This window comes from Agrilus planipennis, unplaced genomic scaffold (assembly GCF_000699045.2).
Source record: "Agrilus planipennis isolate EAB-ADULT unplaced genomic scaffold, Apla_2.0 scaffold11, whole genome shotgun sequence".
Taxonomy (NCBI): Eukaryota; Metazoa; Arthropoda; class Insecta; order Coleoptera; family Buprestidae; genus Agrilus; species Agrilus planipennis.
The window spans coordinates 615,890-636,494 of NW_020440736.1; the positions used below are offsets into that span (position 1 = coordinate 615,890).

Consider the following 20,605-nt stretch of genomic DNA (forward strand, 5'->3'; position numbering starts at 1 on the left):
TAGTAGGGATATAGAGATTACCTGTTATCTGTTTATAATCGCACTTTTTCTACTTCGTTTCTTACATTGTCCTTGAATAATATATTAGATGACAGTTATTTGTATACAGGGCGAAATATTCGAAAAGGAATTTTTGCAAATTTTTTATTTACTAATTGTAGGTTGTACAAAAATTACTACATGTACATAAATTTTTTCGATCATTATAGTTTGTACAAAATATTAATTAATAGATTAAATTAGATAAATTAGATTTGCAGATGATAAAGCAGTATTAGCATCTCGCAAGGAGAAGCTAGAGATAGCTTTAAATAAAATGGAAGCGGTATTGACAAAACAGTACTGTATGAAAATAAATAAAAGTAAAACAAAAATACTGGTATGCAAGGAAAGGAAAAGTAGGGAAAGAGCGAATATAAAGATAGGAGACGAAAAATTAGAAGAAGTGGCTGATTTTAGATATCTAGGTAGTCAGATAAGTCAGGACGGCAGGAGTAGTAGGGATATAGAGCAGAGAATAGCACAGGGTCGAGTCGCCTTCAATAAGAAAAAATCACTTTTATGCTCGGGAACGGTTAATTTAGAAATTCGAAAAAGGTTGTTAAAGGTGTATGTTTGGAGCACGGCGCTGTGCGGGTGCGAAACATGGACAGTGGGTGCTGCGAAAAAGAAAAGGTTAAAAGCGTTCAAAATGTTGTGTTACAGACGAATAATGAGGATACCGTGGATAGAAAAGGTTAGAAATGAAGAGGTATTAGAAAGAGTAAGAGAACAGAGGACTCTATGGAAGTCAATAAGAAATAGGCGAGTTAGGTTAGTAGGACACTTTCTCAGGCATGAAGGTCTAGTCAGAGACATATTAAAGGCAGAAACGGAAGTTAGGAGGGGTAAATGTAGACCTACATTAGATTACTGTTCGTAGATAGTTAAGGATATGGGTTGTTCTAGTTTTATGGAAATGCGAAGATTAGCTCAGGATAGGAAAGAGTGGAGGTACGTGTCCAACCAGTCTTAGGACTGACGACCTTATGATGATGATGATGATGATGATGAAAATATTGATATTAGTTGTATTTTGTTTATTTACTTTTTTGGGCCTATCGCTTGTTGTTGTTCTATGAATATATGAACATAAATCATTAATTAGTCGACCGATAAAAAATCTGTATCCTGCAATATCTAATCGTAAGTTTAATAACGGAAATAGGGCAGCCTATTAAACATTTTAGAATGGTCCTATGTGAGCATTTCCGGAAATGTTGATGCTGATAAAATAACTGCAGTCTGCGGTGACTCCGATAGTAAGTTTTAAGGAAATAGTGAATCCCACCAAACCTATTTATCAATCAAGTTTAAATCGTCGTACATACGCACTTATGCATCTCTTTATGCTTATTAAAGTAGTCCATAAATATATATGCCGTCTGATTAACACTTTCAGTTTGCGGTGATGCCGGTTAAGTAATCGATTAAATAGTCGGCCGATCAGAAATCTGTAGTCTGCGGAGACTAATCTTAAGGTTAATAAAAGAAATAGGATATCCCATCATATCTTTCTATCACTTATGTGCTTCTTTACGGAGATTAAAGTAATCCGCTATTAAGATGTTATCTGACCAAAAATCAGCAGTCTGCGGTGGCTCTAAACAGTCGGGGACTCTACGCGCTAGGGCCCTATAACGATCAAGCAGTTGGTTGATAGTTGCTAGACTTCTTAACTTGAGGAAATCAGAAATCTCATCAAACTTTCTTATCGGCCGATTTTGAATCATCGTAGGTTTGAACTTACGTACATCTTGATGTTGGTTAAGTAATCGATTAAATAGTCGACCGATCAGAAATCTGTAGTCTGCGGAGACTCTAATCTTAAGATTAATAAAGGAAATAGGATATCCCATCATATCTTTCTATCACTCATATGCCTCTTTATGGTGATTAAAGTAACCAGTTATTAAGCTGTCGTGTGATCAAAACTACACAGTCTGCGGTGGCTCTATACTCTAAAGTCAGTGATTCTGCGCGCTTGATGCATAGGGCACTATAATGATCAAGCAGTCGGTGGATAGATGCTAGACTTTTATGACTGAAGAAATCATTAATTTAATCAAATTTTCTTATCGGCCCATTTTGAATTATCGTAGGTTTGCATTTACGTACATCTTGATGTTGGTTAAGTAATCGATTAAATAGTCGACCGATCAGAAATATGTAGTCTGCGGAGACTCTAATCTTAAGACTAATAAAGGAAATAGGATATGCCATCATATCTTTCTATCACTCATATGCCTCTTTATGGTGATTAGAGTAACCCGTTATTAAGCTGTCGTCTGATCAATCAGCAGTCTGCGGTGGCTCTAAAGTCTAAACAGCCGAAGATTCTGCGCGCTTGATGCATAGGGCGCTATAATGATCAAGCAGTCGGTGGATAGTTGCTAGACTTTTTAGACTGAAGAAATCATCAATTTCATCAAACTTTCTTATCGGCCGATTTTGAATCCTCGTAGGTTTGAACTTACGTACAATTTGATGTAGGTTAAGTAATCGATTAAATAGTCGACCGATCAAAAATCTGTAGTCTGCGGAAACTCTAATCTTAAGATTAATGAAGGAAATAGGATATCCCATCATATCTTTATATTACTCATGTTTCTTTATGGTGATTGAAGTAACCAGTTATTAAGCTGTCGTGTGACCAAAACTACGCAGTCTGCGGTGGCTCTAAACAGTCGGGGACTCTACACGCTAGGGCGCTATAATGATGAAGCAGTCGGTTGATAGTTGCTAGACTTCTTAACTTGAGGAAATCAGAAATCTCATCAAACTTTCTTATCGGCCGATTTTGAATCATCGTAGGTTTGCACTTACGTACAATTTGATGTAGGTTAAGTAATCGATTAAATAGTCGACCGATCAAAAATCTGTAGTCTGCGGAAACTCTAATCTTAAGATTAATAAAGGAAGGATTTCCCGTCAAATATTTCTGTCACTTATATGCCTCCTTATAGTGATTAAAGTAACCAGTTATTAAGCTGTTGTCTGACCAAAAATCAGCACATTGCGGTGTCTCTAAGCAGTGGGATACAATTTTGCTTTCCTGCTATGAGTATAAGTTTGATTCAATGTGATTTTGTTACTGGTGGTTTATTCCATCCATACGTTCATATTTATGGATTTAATAGACTGTTTCTTTTTCTTGCTGTGTCGATTGCATTTCTCTTTGTAAGTATGTATCTCATTTGTACTTTTCGGTTTTGATGATCAGTTATATAGCAGCAAGATTTATTAGGAACCGGTAACTTGAGGTCAATCTAATAAAAACCCATTACAGCTTTTACTCCATGTTGTTTCATACGTTTTATATTAAATAGGCATACCGTAACAATTTAATGTGGAACGGTATGAACTTTGGCATTTTTTGTTGGTCAGGTCCTTCGTTGGTATCATCTCAGATATAGGCAGGTACATATATATAATATACAACTTAACCTGCAATATCTAATCGTAAGTTTAATAACGGAAATAGGGCAGCCTATTAAACATTTTAGAATGGTCCTATGTGAGCATTTCCGGAAATGTTGATGCTGATAAAATAACTGCAGTCTGCGGTGACTCCGATAGTAAGTTTTAAGGAAATAGTGAATCCCACCAAACCTATTTATCAATCAAGTTTAAATCGTCGTACATACGCACTTATGCATCTCTTTATGCTTATTAAAGTAGTCCATAAATATATATGCCGTCTGATTAACACTTTCAGTTTGCGGTGATGCCGGTTAAGTAATCGATTAAATAGTCGGCCGATCAGAAATCTGTAGTCTGCGGAGACTAATCTTAAGGTTAATAAAAGAAATAGGATATCCCATCATATCTTTCTATCACTTATGTGCTNAAAATCACAAATTCTTCTCAATTTTTGAATTTTGTATTCTGCCATATTATGTTTTAGAATTTTGAAATATTGATTTTTATAACAGTTTGTGATAGTGAAAAGTCAAAAATTCACAAATCCTTCACAATTTTTAAATTTTGTTATCCGCCCTTTTAGAATTTTGAAATATTGGTTTTTACCAACCATCATTTAAAGAATTTGAAACAATGAAATGGGCAATCAGTAACTAAATATTATAAGTTATTTGTGAGTTCCTTGAATTTTTACGGGATGGTTAAAAAATATTGTGTTTTCTATTTTGTCGGTTGTACGTGTTAAGCGGTAAAGCCGAAAGGCTTGCGATCACTGATTACTCGTTTCGCTTAACTGCGTTAAATTACTATACTAACTGGGAAACGATTTCTTATGCAAGTCATCAAGTTGACGTAGCTTTGAAGAAAAAAGATTTTAAAATTACATTAAACTTATTTGACAATAATTAAATTAAATACTTTTTTATTTTGTGCGCATTTATTAAATATGTATGCGTATGTGCACGTAAATTTATATATATTTCTTAAACAAAGAAAAAAGATAGTGCTAGTCCATAACAGTTAATTTTACATACTCCGATATATTCATTTTTTCCAATTGCTTTCTACTAGAACTTCGAATACATCAAAATTAAGGTTTCTTTAATTAAAGATTCTAATTAAACGATAACATCCTGGATCTCGAAAATATCCCTTTCTTACAATTTGGTCTTTTAATTAAGCCTTGTAATAGTTATCTAATACAATTGTACAACAATTTTTTTACGCTTTCATTCGTTAATAAATATCTTAATAAAGTCGGATGAAATTTTGGAAAACTCCTGTTCTTTAACATTGAAATTGATGGCGTTTGTAACAATTGACGGATCATTTGCCGTTTTTCTTAAATTTTATAACCGAAAAAAGTAATTTTGGACCGTTTTGGCTAGGGCTAAGTGAAAGACGGTTCATCGTCATCATCATAAGGTCGTCAGTCCTAAGACTGGTTGGACACGCACCTTCACTCTTTCTTATCCTGAGCTAATCTTCGCATTTCCCTAAAACTAGAACAACCCATATCCTTGACTATCTGCGAACAGTAGTCTAATCTAGGTCTACATCTACCCCTCCTAACTCCCGTTTCTGCCTCCAATATGTCCCTGACTAGCCCTTCATGCCTGAGAAGGTGTCCTACTAACCTATCTCGCCTATTTCTAATTGACTTCCATAGAGTCCTCTGTTCTCCTATTCTTTCTAATACCACTTCATTTCTAACCTTCTCTATCCACGGTATCCTCATCATTCGCCTGTAACACCACATTTCGAACGTTTCCAACCTTTTCTTTTCCACCGCGTCCACTATTAATGTTTCGCATCCGTACAGCGCCTTGCCACAAACATACCCCTTTAACAACCTTTTTCGAATTTCTAAATTAACCATTCGCGAGCATAGAAGTGACTTCTTATTATTGAAGGCGACTCGACCCTGAGTTATCCTCTGCTTTATATCCCTACTACTCCTTCCGTCCTGACTTATGAGACTTCTTAGATACCTAAAATTGGTCACTTCTTTTAATTTTTGGTCTCCTATCTTTATATTCGCTCCTTCCCTACTTTTTCTTCCCTTGCATACCAGTATTTTTGTTTTACTTTTGTTTATTTTAATACAGTACTGTCTTGTCCATTTTATTTAAACCCATCTCTAACTCCTCCTTGCTAGATGGTTCAATACAAAATATTCTCTTAGGTGTTTTGTTTGTACCAGTTACTTTTTAAATGGTTAAAGTTCTCTTATTTTAAGAGCTATTATAGAATTTCATGGTATAGTTGCCAAAGTAGGTGCCGCTTCCTTATCTGACTTTTTTGGATTAAATTACTTACATAATTGCTTTAAAATTTTATTTGGTTCTTGTAGAATTCTTGTGCTCGAAGACAAGAAATGTTCAGAGATTAATTAAAAACAAATTAGTCTCATTTTCAGGGTTCACAGAACATCTAGCACGCAGGCCACGTATTAGGCTAGATGAATGAAAAGCGTTTGAGAACTTTAACTGTCTTTTTAACATCTATTCGGTTTGTCATGTCACAAAAATTTATTATATTATGTTATATTGTTATGATTGATTATTTCCCTTCGAGTCGATTTAAATTTTATTTTAATTGCGACATATAAACAGACGGACGGACATCCGAGCTTAGCTGTGAATTATCTTTTATTCTTTTGGCGTTAAATCCTTTTTTTTGAAACATTTAAACATTTCTAGGTAACTAGGTTTTACCTTCGGCTTTGTACGCGTTGCCGCGTCGAAGATCATCGACGACCATATAAAACGAATGTTTCTATTCTTTGGGAACACTGTTACTTTTTGTGGATAAAAGACACCCCATGTCCTTTTCTGTACCTTGACAATATGTGTACAAAATTTCATGGTAGATTTCACCCGCGGCTTCTCTCGCGTTGATATCCTAAACACGTAAAAAAGATCATCGACGACCACATAAAACTAATTGTTCTGTACCACGGGAACAGGGTTATTTTTCTGAATAATAGGTACCCTATGGCCTTCTCTGTACCCTTGACAACGTGTGTACAAAATGTCATGATATATAGGTTTTACCCATTTCTTCGCTAACGTTAATGTCCTAAATACGTATGGATCATCATCGACGATCACATAAAACTATTTTTTTTATCTCTCGGGAACAGTATTATTTTTCTGGATAAAAGGTACCCTATGTCCTTTTGTGTCCCCTTGACAATATATGTACAATGTTTTATGATAGGTTTTACCCGCGGCTTCTCTCGCGTTGATATCCTAAATACGTATAAAAGATCATCAACGACCACATAAAACTAATTGTTCTGTACCACGGGAACAGGGTTATTTTTCTGAATAATAGGTACCCTATGGCCCTTTCTGTACCCTTGACAACGTGTGTACAAAATGCCATGATAGGTTTTACCCATTTCTTCGCTCACGTTAATGTTCTAAATACGTGTCGATCATCATCGACGATCACATAAAACTATTTTTTTTATCTCTCGGGAACAGTATTATTTTTCTGGATAAAAGGTACCCTATGTCCTTTTGTGTCCCCTTGACAATATATGTACAATGTTTTATGATAGGTTTTACCCGCGGCTTCTCTCGCGTTGATATCCTAAATACGTATAAAAGATCATCAACGACCACATAAAACTAATTGTTCTGTACCACGGGAACAGGGTTATTTTTCTGAATAATAGGTACCCTATGGCCTTCTCTGTACCCTTGACAACTTGTGTACAAAATTTCATGATAGGTTTTACCCATTCCTTCGCTCACGTTAATGTCCTAAATACGTATGGATCATCATCGACGATCACATAAAACTATTTTTTTTATCTCTCGGGAACAGTATTCTTTTTCTGGATAAAACGTACCCTATGTCCTTTTGTGTCCCTTTGACAATATCTGTACAATGTTTTATGATAGGTTTTACCCTCGGCTTCGCTCGCATTGATGTAAAAGTTTACTGATGACCACATAAAACAGAAACTGAACTACGAACGAACTTGATTCATTTGCAGTCTAACTTGACTGTACCGCATCGGTTGTAACGACAATTCTGATATAACGTCAGTTCGTAATAGTCCTGCAAATTTATCGGTCATCATAATTTTTATTGCTGTAAATCTATGAAACGGTCGTCTTATTGCCAGATGTCATCATCTTGGTAGGCAAAGTGAAAAGTCGCCAATTCCCACTTGCTTTTCTTTGCGGCATTTACTGTTATTATTATATGGACCACATAGTGCAAAATATGTTTCAAAAATTGCCTAATGTCGAAACATTACGTCAAAATCTCACCGGTACTCTCAGGTGACGCTATAACCAAGCTCTATTGTAATTTAATTTTGTTTGTGTGTATATTCACGTTTTGAATTCTGTTTCACATTTCCTACGTCCCTTAGGTAATCAGATTAAGTAATTTGTTTGTAAAGGACCTACTTTAATTGTCAGCGTAAAGTTTTTGTTATAGAAAGGTTGAGCTGGCATATGGATAGAATAATAACAATGATGGGGTGGTAGTGTCTTTGTTCTTGGTAGAGCGTTGTCCTGGAGTACGTAATATTTTTTTACAAGCCGTTACCGTTATTTCAGTCCTTTGTGACAGAGATATTAGTATGTGAGGGAAGAATGGGAGTTGTGTTCAGCAGAAACAATTGAATACTTGCACCAAATGGCAGAGGAGTGTAATGACTGCAATTGTTAATTCAAACGTTGGTATTTTTCTGGTTTTTATTGGTACACATACGTACATATATGTAGGAAAGCAATGAATTGTCAAAAACAATAACTACGTGGTCGTATTTTTAAAATCGTCTTCAGAATTGTTACGTGAATCTATGTAAAAACCGATTTGGAGCAGTTTAGATTGGAACTTAAGTTTTTTGTACGCGATAGGTAATGGATAAATTAACGGCTTAACAAATACAAACAGGGTTTCCGAGAGGCATTCGTGCGTAAAAATTTTAAATATTAGCTAAGGAGAACACACTTAACCGAAGTCAAGCTTTACTTGAATAGATTACCAACCTATTGTATACATCAATTCAGTAACATTCGATGCTTTGAAAAATGTTTAGAAAAGTGAAAGACCTCAACCAATCCGCCGACGGTTTTTGTTTATCCTTTGAAAGTTTTCGACATTGAATAACGCTAAAAAATTCTTTTAGGATAACTAAATTATCCATGCGACGTACAGGGTGTTACACAGTTTTATTCACAAAAACGCAATTAATTCTTTCAACTCGGAACAACGTCTTATAAGTGAAATACAGTGGAATTCGTTTATTACAACTATCTTCTATATTGACCAACCGATTAATATGAAGTAATTGCAGTGTTAAGTTTGGTTTTCATAATAAATTCTTTATAGGAAAGTTTGGATATAACAACTCCGTTTAAAATGACATATCGTTTATTATGACTGATTCTCAAGAAATCATATCCGGCTATAGTGACCCAATGACATTTGATATTACAATTCATCCTTCTTTTTCTTTTTCTGTTAATAGATATATACAATTTATAGTTTTTCTCTCAATTAAACTAAATAACTAACCAAAATAGAAAGTTGTTCATTTTCTAAAACTACGCTTTGTACGACGTCTGCTTAGTATGACGTCTACGTCATTATAAACGGATTCTACTGTATTAAAANAATAATAACATTTTCGCTCATTTTTCTGACCCCTTCTTATGTATATTGATATTACAATTCATCGTTCTTTTTCTTTTTCTGTTAATAGATATATACAATTTATAGTTTTTCTCTCTATTAAACTAAATAATTAACCAAAATCGAAAATTGTTTATTTTCTAAGACTATGCTGTGCATGACGCCCGCTTAGTATGACGTTTTGTCATTTTCCTTTGATGTCATTATAAACGGATTCTATGTACACCTGTTTTTGGTTGTAAACTCAATTTTTAGGTAAGATACTTTTATTGGTCTCAATTAAAGGTTTTTAAATTTTTAACAATTTTATAAAAAGAGAGATTAATAAAATTCAAGTTGCAAAAGTCAGACGGTAGATATTCGTATTTGTTTGTGCATTGTCAATTAAAAGACTTGATAATATAAAAGGCAATAATGTACAAGCTTACAATTAAATATTGAAATTTCTACCTACACTCTCGAGTGGGTAATTATAAGGAAGAGTGCTCTTAGAAGAAGCCTTTTTTAGACATCTTTCAATCGTTTAGTTTGACAAGGAGCCGAAAGTTCCTTAACATCTCGCATGTTATATTAATGGATGGTATAAAATGACGTTTAAAAAAACAATCAAAGCTATTTACAGCTATTTTCTTTCATTAGCGGTGTTATTAATGATGTACGCTGTGTTATAAATTTGTTATACTTTCTCTTGTAACGAATTGTATGTACCTACAATCCCCAAGTGATGATAAATGTTGCTGGTTTGTTTCAAGTTCGAAATTTTATATCCATAAGATGTAACCTCTGCCGACAGTGAGTTACTGATGAAAGTAACTCCGCTTGCTAACTACAATTAGCTGAAAATGTAACTACCATAAATATTAGTAAATCCTTCCTGACCTGTAATGGAATCTACACAAACTTACACCACTTCTCCATCCTTTAATTACTTTTCAAACCAATTAATCAAAGATGCGATTTATTTCGAAAAGCTCTACTCGAAATGCAGAATGCCTTTTTCTCCTTTCCATTTTAAATGCCTTTTTCTAAACATTAATTTCTGTTTCAACAAATTTTTTACTAAATAAAGGCTTAGTTATCAACATGGTCTAGTGAAGTTTAGTTATTTCCTAATTTAACATTAATTTAGCATATTGGCGTATGTATGTTTGGAACGCGGCGCTGTACGGATGCGAAACATGGGCAGTGGGCGCGGTGGAAAAGAAAAGGTTAGAAGAGTTCGAAACACCGTGGATAAAGAAGGTTAGAAATGAAGAGGTATTACAAAGAATAGGAGAATAGAGGACTCTATGGAAGTCAATAAGAAATAGGCGAGATAGGCTAGTAAAACACCTTCTCAGGCATGAAGGTCTAGTCAGAGACATATTAGAGGCAGAAACGGAAGTTAAGAGGGGTAGAAGTAGACCTAGGTTAGATTGTTCGCAAATAGTTAAGAATGTGTGTTGTGGGTTGTTCTAATTTAAGGCGAAGATTAGCTCAGGATAGGAAAGAGTGGATGTGCGTGTCCAACCAGTCTTAGGACTGACAACCTTATGATGATGATATAGGCGTAACATCTTTTTTTTGGATCTTTTAAAATAACATCTGTATTTCACATCTCTTCAATTAATTGTTTTGAACAATTTCATTAAACCAAACTAAAAATTAAAAATTTTTCATATACTTCATTTGTATGTTTTTATTCATTTATAAAAAAGTTGTTTGTGAACCTTAAGTCTTTGGCTAATAAATTTGATAAATTAACTCATTAGATACTTGTACCGGGCAGGAAAATATTACGGCTGAAGAATTTTACCGGGCAGCGAAACTGAGACATTGAAAGTAAACTCTGTCATGATAGGAACTACATGTAAACATACAATCTACAGCACTAGTAATTAACAACTAAATTTATTAGAGTCTTGTTCAGATTGGTTACATAAATGCGTATATATAAACTCTTTGCCGTTTACTTGCTAAATAACACCTAACTTAACGGGTTCTAAAAGTCACGAATAAATAATCCCCAACTAATTGTTCTACCCCATTTTAAAAATGCCTTACAAACTAAAAACACTAAAAACTATTAACGAAATGGAATTAAGCTAAATGGATTTCAAATTTTTATTTTACGAAACTATAATCATGGTTATTTACAGTTTAGGTTAGCATATAATAGTCTTATATATCAACGTGCCTTAGAAGAAGAGGTTAGGTTAGGTTAGGTTAGGTTTACACTATGTATCAACATAATATAGACTGGATATCGCCGTGTACTTAGGTGGTCTTTAAAAAAAAGACACCTTGTGACAACCGATCTTTGTCTATCCTTTTAGATATATCAGAACATTTGCAAGAGACATTGATCTTGGTTGTCCTCCCTTCCTTGATGATTATTTTAAAAAATTATATATCTAGGGTTAGCACATAACAGTTTTCTATGTCAAATGGTTTATTTTCAAGAGGTTTGTTTAGGTATTTATATAGTTTAACGGGTGTTTTACTAAAATTAAACATAGTGAAATTTATTTACATGTGAGGATAGGTTAGGACTAAATCAATTCAATCTCCCAGTTATAGATTTAATAGTAGAAGAGGTTTGGTTAGGTATTTATACAGTTTAACGGGGTTTTTACTAAAATTTATGTTATGAAGATTACTTACATGTGAAGGTAGGTTAGGCTAGCGTAACCCATCTAAACCAATTGAATCTCCTAGTTAAAGATTTAATAGTAGAAGAGGTTTGGTTAGGTATTTTCACAGTTTAACGGGGTTTTTACTAAAATTTATGTTATGAAGATTATTTACATGTGAGGATAGGTTAGACTAGCGTAACCCAAGTAAATCAATTCAATTTCCCAGTTAAAGATTCAATAGTAGAAAGACATTGATAAGAAAAAGGTTAGGTAAGGTAATCAAACACTATCTTACTCGGAATGGTTCAATTAATAAAACAGACAAAATGAACAATATGTAAAATTTGACATATTATTATGTACATTAATCAATACATTTAAAGTATCTACACTTGATACTCGCTAATAAATTTATTAAGCAATACATTAATTAAATGCAATAACGAGATTTAGGATTTTTTAAACAATATCTTTACATTAACTAATCTCGTTTTTTTTTGCAGGTTTGATGCCAATAAATCAACGAAAGGTGCAAGTAAACTACGAAGAGATTTAATCAACGCAGAAATTGCGAATTTACGAGAATTGCTTCCATTGCCTCCCTCAACACGCCAAAGGTTATCACAACTTCAACTAATGGCTCTAGTTTGTGTTTACGTAAGGAAAGCCAATTATTTTCAACAAGGTATGTACACATTTAAAAATATTCTTCATCCCGGTGTATGAATGTACAAATTTAACATTTACTTACTTAAGTATTTACATTATAAATTATTTCACGGAATATAAAAATTAATAATCGAGAAAGTTGTCAAATTGACAAGATCACAAAATAAGTTTAGTTTAATTGTACAGATATTTATTTATTTATTTACAGTGTAAAATGAATTTAATTTAAAATATATTTAATTACCTAACGGTTTTTTCGGTTTCATTTTTAGTTAGCGTAAAATAATGAAAAGGTCAACAAAACCTTTCACATTTTTTTAAAAATAAATCCACGTGGCCATTAGCGTTTTATTTTGCATAAAGACTAGTTGCCAATTAAAAGAATTGGCAGAGTGTGCCAAAATACGATAGTTTTTAGTTCCGGTACTATTGTGTGGTGTATGGTATAATAATTAGGGGTATTGTTTGCTACTATAATTAGCCACCCAACGCAGTGTCTGGGTTAAGATACAATTAATATAATCTGACCCATTATGTAAGATCCCATAGCGATAATTATCAATTAATAAGTTTATGGCATATATGATCTACAAGAGCAATTTATTTTCAATCCTGACATAATCAATTATGGATAGCGATTTCAATTGTACATCTTCCTTTTATTTGTTCACATTAATTATTATTTCCGTGCTGATGGTATAAACATATGTATATTTTTCTATGACGATTTCGAAAACTTATAATGTTTTAGTAAAAAGGATAAGTCAGCTATATGACGCAAATTTTCTTATCAGGTTTCTAAACTGATTATTTGTGTTCTTTCGATAAAATTATACCATCAATAGTCGGATTGTTTCAAAAAGAATTCTCATAGGATCACTTCGTCGTCCGGCTGTGTATGTATCACTCAAAACCCTTTTTCTCTGGAACGCGTTGCGGTATCAAGTTGAAATTAATATTAAATACTCAGGTCTGCAATCCCTTGGAGCTGTAAAAAAATTTGTAGATTTAGAGAAAGCTTTTGCCAATGTTAAATGGGACAAGATGTTAAATATTCTTAAAAATGTAGGGATGATATATAGAGCCATACATAGTTTGTGTATATACTTATAGAGGTTCAGCAGTAATGTAAAGAAGAAATATTAGGAAGAGAGTCAGACAGGGATGCACACTGTCACCGCTACTTTTTAATCTATACATCGAAGACGCCATCAACATCATTAAAGACAGTACAACTGTAGGGATAGATGTGCAAGGGCAAAAGATTAGTATGCTTAGATTTGCAGATGATATAGCAGTATTAGCATCTAGCAAGGAGGATCTAGAGATAGCTTTAAATAAATTGGAAACGGTACTGACAGATCAGTACTGTATGAAAATAAATAAAAGTAAAACTAAAATACTGGTATGCAAGGGAAGAAAAAGTAGGGAAAGAGCGAATATAAAGATAGGAGACGAAAAATTAGAAGAAGTGGCTGATTTTAGATATCTAGGAAGTCAGATAAGTCAGGACGGAAGGAGTAGTAGGGATATAAAGCAGAGGATAGCGCACGGTCGTGTCGCCTTTAATAAAAAGAAGTCACTTCTATGCTCGCGAACGGTTAATTTACAAATTCGAAAAAGGTTGTTAAAGGTGTATGTTTGGAGCACGGAGTTATACGGGTGCGAAACATGGACAGTGGGCGCGGCGGAAATGAAAAGGACTTTCAATTTTTAAACCAGGACTACAAATGAAGCCCCCCCGGATGCCTTCTAAACTAGGACAAATCCGGGGAAACCCGAACGGATGGCAACCCTAGAGACATGAGTACCAACATAACGCCACATAAAAATCGAAAATCGAATAAACGTAACCCGCGGAAATTCAAAATTCGCGATACTTTTTGAATAGACCTCGTAAGTTTAATTTTGGGAATGATTTTGTGGGGAAACATACTCGGAAAAAGCGGGAAAAATCTTTGAGATCTTCGAGACACAATTCTCGCAACGGATACATGCCAACGGGTCCGACTTGCGCTTGTTTTTGCTAGATTATGACTAAGGTTTTGTCACAGCTACAGGCATCCACTAAATCCGGGTTTTTTAAAAGCCTAAAGTTATCGATTGTCTTTAACTAAGGACCATTTTTCAGGTCATCTATTACGACTTGAAAATTACTACTATTATTAGCTTTCTGTCGTTAATGATATCATCAAATGAATTTAATTAGGATTTGTGGTTGTAATGTAATTAACATACCTATTGTTAATTGGCTGAATCATTCGCAATAAGAGGATGTTATTGTTATTGCGATTTTGTTAATTTTCCATTAAAGATGTAAGTAACATAATGCTCGCTGCTCCACGATTTCTCTGTTATACTTAGATTACATTTTATGGAAAACTATTACAAAATAAACGGAAAATTTTAACAGAAAAACAAAGATGTGGTGAATAGTAAAAATCATTTTAAATTAGCAAACTGTTGGCGTAAATATATAGAAATCAGGAAGAGTGGTATAAATACCGAAGGGTTAAACAAACAATTTGCCTTGGGGCCTTACTTTCTTAAATGATCAAGAAACCAACTAAATAACAGAATTTACAAAATAATGGCCAATAACGACGTTTAATATTCATAAGAATTGCTCTATCTGCCTTCTATATATTTACAATCGCTGACAAACTATTTCATAGTCATTATCTTAATTTAAATCACTTTTAGAGCTAGGATACAAAAAATTATCGTGGCACAAGAAAAACTTCCACTGGAAATTAGTAATTCAATAGTAAGCAGTATTGAGGGGTTTCGCACCCAGTAAATATCCCTTGGACCCGCTGACAAACTATCTCATCGGCATAATCTTACCTTAAATAAATTTTAGAGCTAGAAAGAATATTGGGGAACAAGAAAAACTTCCACTGGAAAATAATAATTCAATACTAAGCGGTATTGAGGGGTTTGGCACCCTGTAACTATCCCTTAGACTCATTGGCAAACTATTTGGTGCGGTAAAGATTTAAATCACCCAAGACTATTTGTGTTTTATTCGAAATAATTTTAAAATTTTTTGATGAGTGAAATACCTAGGTATCTATAATCGTTGAAATAATTATTTGAATCAATAGAAGTTTTCTAAAGTCAGCCAGTTAGGTAAGGAAGTCAGAATATCGATTGTTCTGTGCTAGTAGTGTTTGAAATTAAATTAAATGCTGCATCTCATTAAATAAGATGTTTCGCAATTTTCCATTTATTTTAAAGCAACTTATGGTATTGGGTTTGCAAGCGTCTGCGATAGAGAATGTGTTCCCACACTTAACCTTGTTGAAATTAAGTGAATGTAGCTGGTTTATGTATACCTACCTAAGGTACTAGCACGCTGAAAAATTTTAACATCACTAAAGATTAACATTTAACACTTTCCAATGTAGTGAAATCTATATCTAGGTGTCTTGTTTTTCTGTCAGTAACCACCGTTGAATGAAAGCCAAATTTACAGGACTATTAACCCTAATTTTATTTCTATAATAAATTAATTGAAACGTTCAGTACCATTTCTCCTTATACGTATTATACGAAATCTGCAGGAAGAAAAATTGAAAATATCGGTTGGAAAATTTTATAGGCAGAATATGTTTATTTTAGAGATTTTAGAAGTCATAAAAACTGGATTAATAAAATTGACAAAACAGTACTGTATGAAAATAACTAAAAGTAAAACAAAAATACTGGTATGTAAGGGAAGGAAATGTAGGGAAACAGCGAATATAAAGATAGGAGATGAACGATTAGAAGAAGTAGCCGATTTTAGGTATCTAGGAAGTCAGATATGTCAGGACGGAAGGAGGGGTAGGGATATAAAGCAGAGGATAGCGTAGGGTCGAGTCGCCTTCAATAAAAAGAAGTCACTTTTAAGCTGGCGAATGGTTAATTTAGAAATTCGAAAAAGGTTGTTAAAGGTGCATGTTTGGAGCGCGGTGCTGTACGGGTGCGAAACATGGATGGTGGACGCGGCGGAAAAGAAAAGGTTAGAAGCATTCGAAATGTGGTGTTACAGGCGAATGATGAGGATACCGTGGACAGAGAAGGTTAGAAATGAAGAGGTATTAGAAAGAGTTAGAGAACAGAAAACTCTACGGAAGTCAGTAAGAAATAGGCCAGGTAGGACACTTTTTCAGGTATGAAAATTTAGTCAGAGACATATTGATGGCAGAAACGGGAGTTACGAGGGGTAGAGGTAGACTTAGGTTAGATTACGGTTCACAAATAGTTAAGGATGTGGGTCGTTCTAGTTTTAGGGCAAAGATTAGCTCAGGATAGGAAAGAGTGGAAGTACGTGTCTTAGGACTGACTAACTTATGATGGTGAATATAATTAAAATATGTATATTTGTCATAATTAAAAGAATAAAATAAAATAAACTAAACTATGTCAAAAATAATCGGAAAATAAAATAAATGCCTTTGGCATTTACGTGTCTGGTTTTGAAAAAAAAAATAATAAAAATTGTTAATTTTTAATATTATTTATCTACAAATATTGTGGGACAAAATCAAGTTATACCTTTGGATAATGCTTGATATGATTCGAGCTTGATCGCCGTGGTCCACGGTCTACGATTGCTTTTCCTTCGGTTAGAACACCGATGGAGCGGTTAATCGACGTTTCGCTAACTTGCTAATACATTCCCTGAGGACGTCAAATATAGTTATTGGCGAAACGTCGTGTCGCATAAAAGACTCAATCGGTGTTCTCACCGAAGGAGAGACAATCCTAGGTCATTAATCTCGAATATACATCAAGCATTATCCAGATAACAATGGTCCAAAAAACCTGTTTTTTTTAGCATTGAAAATTTTCAAAATTATTTTTCTTTGCCAGGGTAAAAGGATGAACGCCATTATGCGTACTTGTTCGACAGTCATTGATTTCTTTATATCGGAAAAAGGGAATGCGAGGAAATTACGAAAGTTAGCAGGTAATCAGTCGATTGTTAGAGTTAATTTAGAGTGCAAAAAGAATATTGGTACCGTATAATTAGATACAAGGAGTAATAGACAAGGTAAAGGGTATTATTTACAAATACACGGAGAAAGAAGAGACAAGATGCAGCCAGCAAGAGGACAGTTAGTTGTAGAATAATTAAAAGACGATGACGGTAGTTGGAGACAGAGTCAACCGTCTATTCCATAAACATTTCACGGGAGTTAACAGTGACGGGAGGATCTGATAAGACGCGTTTCCACGCACGTATACATGTCCCAAGAAGAGTTAATTGACAGGCCAATCAATGGGGGATTTTGTCACTCTCGTTCAAATCGACATTGATTGACTTAATATTCTACCATTCAATTTCGATAAACAATGGGTAATTTCACTCCTGCAACTTTTTTCTTACCGAAAAGAGCTGATTTAATACCGCAGTTTACTGGCTGTCTCTTTACTTTTTTTCACTTTTAAAACTTCTCAGCCTTTAAAGCATCTATGTCTTACGTACCTTCACTCATGCCAGAAAAAGAAAAATATATTAAGCTCGCATGGTGTTGCAAATTATTGCGTAGCACACATCCTCGAAAAAAGCTGTAACAATTTCTGAAAGACTTATTAGAAAACAAGGATGAGTCGGGATCAATTTTCACTTCAAAATAAAGAAAAATTGTATTGAAAAATTTTGTAAGCATTTTTACACACATATTATCGCCGTACTTCATATGGTACACTAACAAATCCCAAGTCCCCTTCACTTTTTATACGTTTTTGGAGCAATAATAAGAAAATATTTAAAGGCAATCTTCAATTTTCATCTATTTGATATGAAGCATATCATCATGATAAGAATAGGGAATATGACTTAATCTAACGGATTTAACTACTGTTTGATAATAAATATTCTTAAGATCTTCCATGCAAGTTTCTAGATAATTATACATAAAAATTGTAGGGAGATTCAGTGCTCGTGAAAGTAGTAATTAAACAGTTCATTTAGGATTTTTTTCCAGTATTTTTCCTAGGTAATTTAGAAACAAAGTGACATTTTAATGACCTTTTGTAAGTATGTGAATATTTCATCTTTTAAAGCAGTAAGGGTAGGTAAGGTTAGGTTTCATGTTTTAAGGTAGCCCAAATGAAGTTTTAACAGTCAAAACATTTTCATTGACAACAGCGACAAAAAAGCTTCTAACGTAATTAATATTTAGATAATTTAAATTTTCAAAAAGGAATATTTAACTCTTTATGGAGATCATTTTTAGTAATAAATTTTCAATATTGCATTAGGGGAACTATCTAATGATACCCTCATTCAATGCAATAAACAAAAAATACTGTAGTCTTTTAGTTATTGATTTGTTCAATTGCTAATTTACAGCTAATTAATTAAAGGTAGATTTTCTTCCTTTAGATTAGCTAAATTGTTATCGATGGTATTTAATTAGATGTTGAGTCATTTGTAAAGCATTTATTTTGTTTTGAACTTGTGGATGCAATAAAATTTCATAGCTCGACTTTTCCAGAAAACCATTTTGTTTATTATCTAGTAAAAAACAGTTTCCATTTAATAAATGAATTGCAAGTAAATTTGTGCACTGTAACCAATAGTATCATTCAGATAAATGTACAATAATCCTTTTGACATCTCCTTTTCTTGGTAATCGTTTGTAGTTGCCACATCTTAGGGACCGCACCTACTGAATGCAGTATAGTTGTAATAGACTGTTATGCAAGAACTTTATAGAAGGTATTTTTACAATAAGTAAGAATACATTGAGCTTGGTATCACTAACCTTATTTTATTGACAGTGATGAAAATTCCTTTCATCAGTACAAAGCATTTCCTTGAGTGAAAGGATTTTCAATAACATTTAATATCTCTATTAGAGTTGTGCGAATATTAAAAAATTTCGAGTTATTTGTTTCTTCTTTTTTATTCCAATTTATCACATTAATACTATCATCATATTAAGAGACTATCCCCCCAAAGGACTCCACATAGAAAATCAATAAAGATCCTAATTGAGCCCGACATGTGGACAAATCGTTACAGAATTTCATATTTTTTTTCTCAACACCTTACATCTACAGGGTTCGAGAATTTTTTTTTAATTTTCTGGAAGGTTTCAGAACGTTCTCGCGCAAATGATAACTAATTTTTCTTGAGCATCAGTTCACCTAGTGGCCACGAAAGTCTTTGTCAGGATATTTTGCCTTCAGAATTTTTTAAGAATCGAATTTCAAATCGCATTTTAAAGGGCTGTAACCATCCAGGGTCAATCAGACTGTGTAATTAGGACTGCCTGTCCTGACATTTTAGCTTTTATTTAATAATTTATACTTATTTTCCATTCAGAAAGAAACTCCGAACTTATTATTTTTTTTACCTAATCTAACAAGTTGACATAATTAAAAGTATTTCAGTAGTCTCCAGTTAATGTCACTGGAACAGTAGACAGTAGTAACTATAAAAGAATGTCTTAATTATATTTTTTTGCTCGTCTCGATGTGTCTGACAATAATTTTATAGTGTTTATAAAATCCTTTCCGAGACTATTTTTTTTTTGGTTCATTTACGTAGTTTAGCGTCCATTACGTACCTATATAATTTATGTAATATTCATTTTATAAAAAGGAAAGGGCATTCATTGTTTTTTCTATTTCCTGATGTTTCTTTTAAGGCGTAGTTTTTATAGCCTAATTTATTCCTATTACACCACCTGCCGCGTCAGTTATACAATCAATTCTATTTTGTTACAGCTTTTAAATGCCACGACTCCAGTCTGCAAGTACCGACACCTAATATTGGCTTTTCAAAGGTGAGTTTTTCTCGTTTATTTTCTATCTACATTATTACCAATGACGACAGCCAACAGGGGCATGTACTAAGTTCAATAAAGAGCATTTGTATTTTTATAAACTGCTATGTATATAGGGTTGTTCGGAAAGTCATTTCGTTTTTTTTTGTGGAAATGAAAGACAGTTTTCGTATAATAAACAAATACTTTATTAAATTATATATTGACCGTTCTGGTCCAACACCTTTTGCCATCTTTCTGGTAGTAGCATAATTCCACGCTCATAAAATTTTTGGTCTTTGCTGGCAAAAAACTGATCGAGGAGGTTTTTGACCTCCTCATTTGAGGTGAAGGTTTTACCGTCTAAAAAATTTTGGAGTGACCGGAACAAATAATAATCCGATGGTGCCAGGTCTGGAGAATATGGTG

General features: G+C 33.6%; 1 protein-coding gene across 1 annotated transcript in view; it reads left to right on the forward strand.

Moving 5' to 3' along the window:
* LOC108733846 (neuronal PAS domain-containing protein 4) overlaps positions 1 to 20,605 on the forward strand; it is a 62,703-nt gene that overhangs the window by 8,707 nt on the left and 33,391 nt on the right. The window contains exons 2-3 of the mRNA XM_025979845.1: positions 12,245 to 12,426; positions 20,139 to 20,197. Coding sequence (XP_025835630.1) covers positions 12,245 to 12,426; positions 20,139 to 20,197 — 241 coding nt within the window. The remainder of the gene's footprint in view (positions 1 to 12,244; positions 12,427 to 20,138; positions 20,198 to 20,605) is intronic.